Here is an 11,493-nt window from a genome sequence, read left to right as displayed (position 1 = left end):
GCTTGTATATATCTTTGGCAATCATTAAAAATATTTAGTTAGGCCATTGAGTTCAACAGATTTTTGAATCAGATCAAAGTAGGAATAATAACGGTAATTATTTTTATAAAAAATCGAAATCATAAATTTTCGAGAATAAAATATGATTTAATTAAAATTTCAGTTATATATTTGAAGTAAGTTATTTTTGAATTAAGTAAAATGAATAACATATTGTATATGTTATATGTAAAAGTAAACAAATGGTTGAGCATTAACATTCTCCTTTTCTTTGAATCCAAAACCGTAAATTGAATATCCGTAAATATTTGAATTTGTATTATCCATTTTTATCTTTACTTAAATTTTAGCTTATAACTCAAGTTAGATATTCAAGTATTCTTAATATGGTTAAAATATGTCATAAGTTTTTTCTTTCGAAAATTAAGAATTTAGTCTTTTATATTTATATTTTATGGAATTCATTTTACATGTTATCAATTGAATTTTATCATTAAATCAAATCAGAAAAGGGATTAAATTTATTAGATTAAAAGTAGAGGGCTGAATTTTAAATATGCAAAAAATAAAAGGTTAGGGATTAAAATAATAATTATACCTATTACTATAACATAAGTGAGAAATGACAACTAGAATAAGATTCTATCAAGAAGCAAAACTTTCAAGCAAAACTTTGCTCAATTTGCGTGCAAGTTTAAATCTTATCAATTTTATCTTTCTTCTTTTCTTAATATTATAATGATAAAGAAAGGATTATAGGTGGGGGCAAAGCTAGAAATTATTTTTGGGGATAAAATTGTGTTATGTAATTTTATAAGAATTAAAATGTAATTTTATAATTACATTAACTTATATCATTATAAATTTTAAAGGATTAAATTAAAATTTTATCATTTACTAAATTATAATTTTATAAAATTTAAAGGGACTAATGTGAAATTTTTCCCATTTAGGGAAGGGCCGACCCCTGTCGCCCCTGGTTACGGGCATGGTCATTAGAATCCGATTCAATTGAAAATCGGTGGTCCAATTAGTTCAATCGGTAGGAGGAAGATTGAATTATTGGCCTATAATGTTTGGGCTTCAAATGAAAAGCTTAATAAACATAAAAAATAAGCCCGAAAATTTGAGGGCAATTTCGTTATTAAACATAAAAAACTAGGGTTTCGAATTTTTTTCCAAATAAAAGGGGCAAAAATTTATTTCTTTTGTTTCTTTTCCATTCAAAAAACCCAGTTAGGGCCGCAGCTTCTCTTTACTCTAGTAAGCTTCTTATTGCAATTTAATGTGAAAAAAATAAAAGCATTAATTTCTCTACAGAAATCAAGTTAACAACATCTTCTTTGTTTTTGGATATGGGGTTTTGCAGTAATGGCGAAGTCAAAGAATCACACGGCTCACAACCAATCTTACAAGGCTCACAAGAATGGAATCAAGAAACCCAAGAGGCACCGCCACACTTCCACCAAAGGGGTATTTATTTAGCTTTTTTTAATTGATTTATGTGAAAATTTTGGTTGATTTCCATCAAATTTTTTAATAAAAGATTGTTTTTTTTTTCATTTATAGATGGATCCTAAGTTCTTGAGGAACCAAAGGTATGCAAGGAAACACAAGAAGAAGAATGGAGAATCAGCCAATGAAGAAGAGTAGGCTTTTAGTGGGGTAAAAGAAAATTCTAGCCTGGGTTAGGGATTTCTAATTATGGTTGTTTTGTTTGTTTCAATGGAAATTAGGGTTTTGTTTTTTTCAGCATTAGCACTATTTTGATTATTATCTTTGTTATAAAATATTTGAAGCTTTGAGCTTATCAATATTGAGAACATGTTTCGAGTTTACCTACTGTTTTTTTTTCTTTTAAATGTTAAAAAGTACCAATTCATTGAATTGGCATTGGAATTTGGGTTGTTTTAGTTGTGGATGATCATGATGTTTGGTTTCCTCTTCAATTTTAGTGGATATATAAATTTCATTTCTAAATAGGGGTATGGGTTGAAGTTGTTGAGTCGAAAATTGAAGATCAGTTTAACTAATATTATAAAATTGGAGAGAGATTGAATCGGAGTAAAAACCAGTTGAATCAAGCAAAAATCAATTAAGATCTATTTTTAATAAAATGAATAACTATGATGTATTGATAGGATTGGGAATTAATGGATTGATCAATCATACTGATTGATTAGAATAATGTTGTATTGTTTAAATCCAGAAGTAGTTGTTTTATCAGCTTCACTTAATAACATGGTTAAGAGATATGAAACTCGGTTGAATTGATTTGGAAAAAAATTAATTTTCAAATTAGATGGTAAAAATTGAGTTGTTTGAATTTTAGAATCAATTTGAAAAATGATTTGAGTTAATGAATTGTGAGTTGTAATCATTTAATTGGAATACTCTTTTTTTTATGATTAAAGTATATTTCATAATTTTTTAGTGTGATTAATCTTTTAAAGTTATATGGTTGTTTTTTCTAATAATATTTACATAAAGACTAATTCTTTTTATATTTGTGATTGTCGTTTCTATTATCTTATTGAATTCATAAATTTTTCATCTAACAATGTATCTTTAAGATTTAAACTCAAACCCTCTTACTCCAGTATATCTTATTACTATTGCAACCAGCTAGCAACTCTAATGCAACTTATATCTCGTGCATTGTACATTGTAATATAGAGAATTGACATTTATGGTTAGTCGCAGGCCATGAAGCAAAACAAAACAATTTTTGTTGATTTCTCAATACAATTAATTGGATCAATTGAATAAAAAATTGATTAGAGTACTGAACGAAGAAAAGCATTGAATCAATTAATTTAAAAATCAATACGAATCTACTAAACAAAAAAAACCAATTGAATCGAGCAATCAAACCGATTGAATTGATTTCACTGGCAAAACAATAGCTTGACCACCAGCTTTTCAAAGCATTTCATTTGTTCACCAACACAAATTAGATTTAGAACCATTTGGTAGAATTGTGCATGGCATGAATGCAGGCATTAGGTTAAATCAAATGTTAAAAAGGCTAGAATTAATTTGCAAAGACATGATATTCAAATAAATTGTAAATGCAAAAATCCTTTCAAAATGAAAACAAAAATTTAAGTATAATTTATTTCACAAACATCAAGGAATAAAATTTTCCAAAATGGATAAATAAAAATATCGGCACAGCTATATCTGCATTGCTTTTGAAAATAACTTAACAAACGACGAGACTATGTTGTAAAAAGCTTCGGGCACAACGATCATCTTAGATTTATAAGTAAATTCCTCCATGATGTTTCTTGATAGTCCCTAATACAAGCAAAGTTCTTCAAAAAATTTATACCTATTTTTTTTAATCCGAAAACTGTCGATTAAGGGTTTAGACTGCAACCGGTTCACTTACTGGACCGTGGCTCGAAGCAGCAGCTTTAACCTGGTTTGAATGTGGGGAAAATATGAACTTGCCGTGAAATTGAAAATGGTTAACGGGAAAAATATATATCAGAAACTCACTTTGGCTGATTTAAATAGTTCGTCCAGAACTTCAGAAAGTGTTGGATGTGCGTGAACGGCGAATTTTATGTCCTGCGTGATGGGAGGAAAGGGTCTTAATTACAAGATCGAATGTGGTTTAAAAAATGAGTTGGTTTTTGTACCGAAGACAAACCTGGATACGTGTTCCTAAAGCTATGGCATTTGATGCTTCATGGATGAGGTCTGCTGCATGTAAGCCAAATATATGAACTCCGAGTATCTCACCGTTGTCGGGTCTGTATATCAACTGCATGGACATATAACATTGGTAGAAGTGAGCAACTGTACTGATAGACAACGATGATGTTTAAGAGAAAAGAAAAGGATGCAGAGAAACCGTGTTTTTTTATCGTTTTAAAAGTTTGATAAGATATTTGTTTCAAGCAATTTTTGTAAAATCTGGAGACCAACTTTTGTACAACAGACGGAGAACCTCATGGACTAAAAGAAAACAAGTCAATTTTGCTTATTGGTTTAGACAAGTGTGAAGAGAAATAACCTTAGCAAGTCCCTCCCCTTCATTTTCGGCAAGTGCCTTCGTGTTAGCCTTGAAACTTGTTTTGGCAACGCCTACTTCAAATCCTTCCTTCTGAGCTTTCTCCCTTGCTTGAGGCTGTGAATTAAAAGCATGTCAAGATTTGAACACCATGCACACAATCTTTTATCCAGCAATTTAAACTTGATAATGAATAAAAAGAACAAGGGTGTTTGTAATGCTTACCTCTGTTAACCCAACCATACTTATTTCAGGGTGAGTGAAGCAGGCTGCGGGGATGCTAAGGTGATTAAGCACATGACCTTGTCCTGTCACTTGTTCCACCACTGATAAGATAGTTTTAAGGGAAGAAAAAATGAGGTGGATCTAAACGAAAATATTGTCTTGAATTAGTAAAGAATAAAGTTAGCAGGCACTTACCTGAAATTCCTTGCGCACTTGCTGCATGAGCAAGCATCATTTTACCATTTGCATCACCAATGCAGTACAAATGAGGAACCTAACACCAAATGCAAGATTAGCATTAACTAGAAGTCATACGGGAGAATATATAGCCGGAACAAAGTTTAAAACTAACCAGATTGCCGTTTGTGTCAATTACTCGCAATCTCTCGTCAACAGGCACGAAACCCCTTTGTGTTACTACATTAACCTGGAAAAAAAAGATTACAAAAATTTTAATCCACTTCCTTTTAGTGGACAGTTTCATATTACAGTATTCATCAAGAAGACCTACATTCTCCAAGCCGAGACCATTGGTGAATGGTGCCCTTCCGGTTGCAATTAAGGCTGCATCTACCTGGAGTAGAACCGGGAAAAATGTCACTTTAACAGATGCCATTGAGTAAGGCCAAGCAGGTATGCTACTTAAAAAACAGGAAAAGCATCATAAGCCGACAATTTTTGTGCATGATGGCATTGTCTACAGAGGAAATATGCTGCTATAACTAGCAAACAAGAAAAGGCAGATACCGGAGTTTCCATTGAAAAGTGTACAATGGACATACCTCCAAGGTGTCCTTGGGTTCCTTGGTCTTGGCATCAATAAGCTCAATAATGACAGGTTTTCCATCCTTTGCAGGAGTGATCTAAATAAAAACCAAGGAAACTCAGTAATCAATTAATCTAAAAGCCACTCAAAGTACACACAAATCTAAACAATATATTACCTTTGTTGCAAATACTCCTGTATGATAGTCAATTTTCCTAGGGTTGATCAACACCCTTTGAGCCAGCTTACCAATCTCAGGATCAAATCCAGGCATAAGTTGATCTAGAGCTTCAATAAAGGTGACCTGCATAAACCTGTTATGTAAACTTTGTTGCCTTGGAATAAAAGAACAAGGACATATTGCAGTAACTTAGGAATTAGGATAAAACATAATGAAGGTCTGTAACTAGGATAAAACAGATGGTGTGGAAACTTAATGTGAAACATAACGTAAATTTACAGTATTTTAATCCTCAAAGCAAGATTCCTATATTCATTTCATATAAAATAAGAAGAAGAAAAAAGAACATGGTCTCACCTCACTTCCAAGTGCAGTGTATACATCACTGAATTCAAGACCAATATAACCACTTCCTACAATCGCAATCCAATCAGGAACAGACTCCAATTTCAGGGCATGGTCACTGGTAATAACAGTCTTCCCTGCAGGTTATCACTGAATGATTAGAAAAAATCCTAGAATACTAATAAAACAGAAAAGCATTGCCATATGATCACATCCTTCTATAAATGTTAAATTCAAAAAGTTTATTTCCGGCTGGTTGATAAACTCAAACTACATGTATATTTGGCAGATGCAAATTTCCATCGGTTTGACTGTAATTGAATAACTAGGAGTTTGTTATCTAAACTTTATACCCACATTTCACTTAATAAAACTGATGCACATGTCTTTGTTATGTGACATATGACCATCCAAAAATCTCATGCAAATTGCTTCATCAAGGGAGAAAAGTGTAAAAGAAGATGATGACAGACAATAAAAGGAGTATCATGGGTAGTAAAACTCTAACAAGTGCCTCAGCAGTCTTGAACACCCAGATTTCTTTTGATCAAACATTTAATGAAAAAGTAGACCATAGAGACAGATTAAAGAGAAGAAAATGAAAAAATCTCATACCATCAACTTCAATGCCCTTGGGAACAAAGGGGACAGAACCCGTGGCAATGATTATATTTTTTGCAGTTACTATGTTATCAGGAAAACCAACCTTCCCATATTTCACTTTTTGAGGACCCTGAGTACACATACAAAATGTAAGGATACCAGAGATTACAGAAAACTGCAGAATACACATTTTGTTACAGGATATATATGTTAGGCTTTACCACAATGGTACCAACACCGGTCAATATGTCTACTCCAAGCGCCTTCATTGAGTTAGTCAAATTGCTTTGAATCTTTGAAGCAAGATTATTTGCATGGTCAGCAACTCCCTGTCTGTCATACCCGGCAGCAGACACCTACCAAGTGTAACATGAAGATCAGGACAAAAGGAAATGATAAGAGGTTATTACAGAATGTGAAAATAGTCCAAAAACCACAGTTTGCGATATTATAGCTTAAGAAACTTCATGACATGGAATCTTGTTGGTCAGCAGCAGAGATACATGTTAGTCATTTAGTTGCACCATAAACACATGCTGAACCTAGAAACTAATTTTAAATGCAAACGCTAATTTCTTTCAAACTAATGTTGTGTGCTTCGGCTTAAGTTCTCAAATAACCGATCACAACAATTCAATCCTATTACCTGCAAACCCAAAGCCTTCATGTGATGCTCACTCTGGAGTTCACGCATTTTACCACTCACAGCCAAGAGAGCTTTCGAAGGAACACAACCTCTGTTCACACACGTTCCTCCCACCACATCTCCTTCGATAATAGCAGTTTTCAATCCCTGCAAAAAGCAAAGCAGAAAAAATAAAAATTCCATTTCAAACATTGAGTACAAACCGCATATTACTACAGAATAATTACACTCAAACGAAATCAATGTTTTCTAAAAACGAGTATTAATTGCTTGAAAGACCGCTATAAACAATACATTCACAAGGAAATCCACCATTGATCTTCACTTAACGCAAGTAAGCCAACGATTAATAACTAAAAACTAGGAAGCTTCTTTAGATTCTGAAGTAAAAATTAAATGACAGAATAAGCAAGCCAAACTTGAATAATTACCCACTTCTAGAAAAAAAGACAGAAATATGATCTCAGTAAGTTTCAGCTGAAACTACAAGGATAAATAGTTTCAAATTTAAGTGAAAAAAAAAACAAAGGATCAAACTACCTTCTCGACGGCATGCAACGCAGCTCCATGTCCACCGACGCCGGCACCGATGATAATCAAATCATAATCGAACGATTTTGGAGGACTTCCGTTGCTTTCAGCGGAAGCAGAGACTTTCTTAGAATGTCCACGACTCGAGAAATGAACTCGGCCAGAACTCGAGTGAGTCAAACCAGAGAAACCGAAGGCTTCCTTTCTAAGTCCGCAGAAACGGAGATTGATCGGCTTGGATATAGCTAAAGCAGGAGAACAAGAATCGAAAATGTAATTCGATCCAGGAACTCCAGTAGCTTGAAAGCAAATAGAATGCATTTTTTTTAACCTGTTTGGCAAGAGGGAAAATGAGAGAGAAATGGAGAGAAAAAAGAGGGAATGCTTTATTTGGGTGAAAGAAAAAAAGAGAGATCTGAGGAGAAATATAGAGACAGTGAGAAATGTGTTTTGCTTTGTTAAGTCCGTTGGCAAGAAGAGTTAGGAGAGGGAGGCGGATTTATCAAAGTCTGGGTTGATAAACCACCTTATTTTTGGTTTAATTATAGTTTTAATCCCTCTAATATGTTGAAATTTATGAGTTAATTATAATTTTAATCCCTCTATTACTTTGAAATGAAATCTTTTTTACAATGTTTCGATGCTCGAACCAGCCAGAATACTAGTTGAACCTTTGGTCCAATAATAATTAAACAAAAATAAAAATTCATAAAAATATTTATATATTTATATCTTAGTTCATCGGTCAATTTTTTTGTTTTAGTTTCCATTTTTTATTGGTTTTGAGTGGTTCATTTAAAGTTTAGTCCAATCTCTTGTTCAGACTTAGACTTATATATCAATTGATTTTCGATCCAATCGATGATTTAGTCATATTCCAACAATACTTTTTAGACTATTTATAGGTTGAGTGCAATGTTATCGGTATTGTATCAATAAATGTATCATTTTTTTAATGTAGATAAGTAACAAAACCATTGTATTTTAATATGTTGTTTTGAATTCAATCAAAATGTATAAAATATATTAAATATATAAATTAATAATATTCATTTGGCTGAATTAATCGAAATAAAACTACAAAAATGTATTATTAATTATTAAGTTTGTTTAATTTGCTTCGAACAGAATTAAATAATAACTGAACTTTCAAAAGAATATTAACTGACTTTCACTGAATGAAATTAATAAACCTACCGATTAACCGACTTAGATCAATTTGATGGGTTAATTTGATGTTAATTGAAATTTTAACACTCCTACCCTCCACCATCCCATCCGCGGTGATGTTTGCTGTGGGTTGGGTCCTGCCCGAAAAACTTTTTACTCTCCATGCTTGGCACCCTGATTCTTCTCCGTGGAAACACCTTCCTCCAGAATTATCCGGTGTGTATCCAAGTTTGTTATCTGTCTGGTCCTGCACTGCTCTGCTGCTCGTTCTCAACTTTGATGAGGCGGCAAGTGTTCCCGACCAATGGTTTGCTAATATCGACGAACATCGCGCTGTTTACTGCTGCTAACGCTGGTATATGCCGTAATTTTCTAAAAATGTAAATATTTGGAGAACCTAAAACTGGAATAGATTGAATCTTGACTTCGAAAACATTAAACTGAAAAATTCGAGCTGCTGAATCTAAAGTTTCCAAAGTAAAGATTCAAGCTGTTATAATTATAGTTTCTCTGAAAGATTCATTTTTAGAAAATTACCACATATACCAGCTTTAGCATCAGTACACAGAACGTCATGTTCGTTGATCTCAGCAAACCATGTGTCAGGAACACCTGGTGCATGATATAGACACGCACTGAATGATGATGGCGGAAAGTGCTTGCAGGAAGAAGAATCGAGGTGCCGGCCATAGACAGTTAAAAGATTCTCAACATAGGATCCCAACCCACCACAAACATCTACACGAATGGAATAGTCGAGGGCAAGAAATCAGACACCAGCGGGGATGAATCCTGAGCAAAAGGCCGTATATGAAATGTTGTTAGCTAACAACCACATAAGCTGCAGCAACAACGTAGGAGTAAATAATTAACGCAATCCCCACAATCATTTTATTGCTTCAAAAAGGAATTAAGAAACAAGATTAGATAACAAAGCGATTAAAAAAGAGAGCACATTACGATTAAAAAGAATAAACTTAATAACAATAGCCTTATGGGTATGGTAAAGATCATGGTGTCAAAAATACAATTTCAAAATCTAATTTCTATAAATTGAATCCGTAAATATAAAATATAAAGATTAATGAAGTTATTATAAAAATATATTAAAGTTTAGTTAAGTAATTTAATCAAAAATAATTAATTAAAGTTCAGAAATTAAATTATAAAATTCAATCGATATTGAATATTGAATAGCACTTGTCTAAAAGGTCAAAATGATTATTTAACCATTATTTAACATGAATTAATGGATAATGATGGTTAATTTCATTGAGATTGAATTATAATTAAAATAAGCATGATAATTTCTTAATTAACTAATCGATTAAGATTAATTATAATATAATCTAAGAATATAAGTTAACTTAGTGGAGATGACAACATATCATCTTCCTCTTCAAGTGCTCAACCGTCAAAACAAAGAAAAATCACCATTTTTTAAAGCTCTCATTCCACCATCAATTTGTAAGTTAGTTAAGTCATTTTTCTTGTAATTTTCATAAATTTATAATTATGAGTGCTTGATTTAACTAGTTTATGTATCAATTTGTTCAATTATTAAGTTTTTAGCAAATTACCATTAGAAAGAAATTTTTAATTTTGGGCTTAATTTGAAGGAATCGATAGTTATTAGGCTTAGATGGTGATAAAGACTAACTTAAAAAGTAAATTGAACTTATTAGAAAACTTTGTAATATTATGGACTAAATTAAATAAATTAAAAACCTGTTATAAAATTATGCTATGAATAAAAAATATAAAATCCCTAAAGAAAGAATGTAAAATTGAATTTTGATTCGATAGGTATAAAAAATTTTGTTTCTCAATCCATTGGATGGAATAGGAAGATGATCGCAGAGATTTTTTTTCTTTTTATATTGTTGTAAGGATAAAGCCATTAAATTCTTTTAAGGAGTCCGAAATTAAATTATAATTTTTATGATAATAAAAATATAATTTTATCATTTTAATAGCATATATTTTTATAAATTTTAAATAATTAAATTAAAATTTTATTATCTTAAAGAGTTAAATGTAAGTTTACTTTTACTAAAAAAATTTAAATGGGCTCAAAGTGGCTCTTGCCAACCCCCAGCTACACCCCTGAGTTGTTGCCACATCTTGGTACATCCATTTGATAGAGACTTTTGCTTAGCATTCATCTCAACTATGCGTGATTTTCTATCTCGTCTATTTTAATCATGATGATGCTTGCAAGGAGGCGGGGTCCCGAGTTGAGAAACTTTTTACTGTCCATACTCGACACCTTAAGTCTTTTTGTTCGAAAAATTGATTTTTTGAATAGTTGTTTAAATCTACAAAATAAAAACTTACTCAAAGATATAAATTTAATAGATAACAATAAATAATTTTTATCCACAAACAAAGACAAATAATAACTTTATTTATATGGAACTAACCCAAGCTATTTTATGCAGACCCAATTTATGGATTTATCTTTGAAAAATATTTAAATTATTTTAATTTTAATTTTAATAATTATATATTTTTCCTTTTATAAAATCATATCTATATGTAACTTAACATTGTGTTTAATGCTTACATATAGTACTACATGTTACTATAATTTTAAAAATAAGTATTTTAAATTACAAGATATATAAAATTGAAATAATATAATTATAAAAATAGAAATGATGGATTCGAACCTTGAGCTCATATTTTAGATAGTTTTAATTTTTTTCAATATTCTAATCCACAAAATTTGAATAGGTATTCAAATTCGTAATTATAATTATCATCTAGACAAGTCTTTTATTATAAAAATGGGATCAAAATAATCATTTAATTTTTATTTTTCTTTCACACTTGAAAGTTGGAAGGAGAAAAATAGAAAAAATAGTTAGTGAATTGAAGTAATCTATATTAAGTTGATTCGATTGAGATATTTAAAATTTAAACCGATCGATTAATCAGATAAAATATATGATTAATCAAGTAAGTTTATTTTTCATTTTAATTGATGGAAGTCACGAATTGCT

At 31.4% G+C, this 11,493-nt stretch overlaps 2 protein-coding genes across 2 annotated transcripts; one reads left to right on the top strand and one right to left on the bottom strand.

The window, feature by feature from the left end:
• The first annotated feature begins 1,111 nt into the window (after window positions 1-1,111).
• On the top strand, window positions 1,112-1,899 carry LOC108457063 (60S ribosomal protein L29-1-like). Its single transcript, XM_017755881.2, has 3 exons — window positions 1,112-1,263; window positions 1,370-1,473; window positions 1,570-1,899. Exons 2-3 carry the CDS (start codon window positions 1,372-1,374, stop codon window positions 1,651-1,653), a joined length of 186 nt encoding a protein of 61 aa, XP_017611370.1. The 5' UTR covers window positions 1,112-1,263; window positions 1,370-1,371; the 3' UTR covers window positions 1,654-1,899.
• A 1,184-nt stretch (window positions 1,900-3,083) lies between these two features.
• Window positions 3,084-7,812, bottom strand: LOC108457062 (dihydrolipoyl dehydrogenase 2, chloroplastic-like). Its single transcript, XM_017755880.2, has 15 exons — window positions 7,328-7,812; window positions 6,788-6,934; window positions 6,363-6,497; window positions 6,154-6,271; window positions 5,551-5,675; window positions 5,191-5,316; window positions 5,029-5,109; window positions 4,758-4,820; window positions 4,599-4,673; window positions 4,442-4,520; window positions 4,247-4,347; window positions 4,025-4,138; window positions 3,659-3,772; window positions 3,505-3,576; window positions 3,084-3,424 (listed from the first exon to the last, which is right to left on the bottom strand). Exons 1-15 carry the CDS (start codon window positions 7,637-7,639, stop codon window positions 3,371-3,373), a joined length of 1,716 nt encoding a protein of 571 aa, XP_017611369.1. The 5' UTR covers window positions 7,640-7,812; the 3' UTR covers window positions 3,084-3,370.
• Between the last annotated feature and the right edge of the window lie 3,681 nt (window positions 7,813-11,493).

The sequence above is a fragment of the Gossypium arboreum genome, chromosome 9 (genome assembly GCF_025698485.1).
Source record: "Gossypium arboreum isolate Shixiya-1 chromosome 9, ASM2569848v2, whole genome shotgun sequence".
In the NCBI taxonomy this organism is placed as follows: Eukaryota; Viridiplantae; Streptophyta; class Magnoliopsida; order Malvales; family Malvaceae; genus Gossypium; species Gossypium arboreum.
Note: the sequence above shows the minus strand (reverse complement) of the source record. Positions and strands in the feature narration are given on the sequence as shown.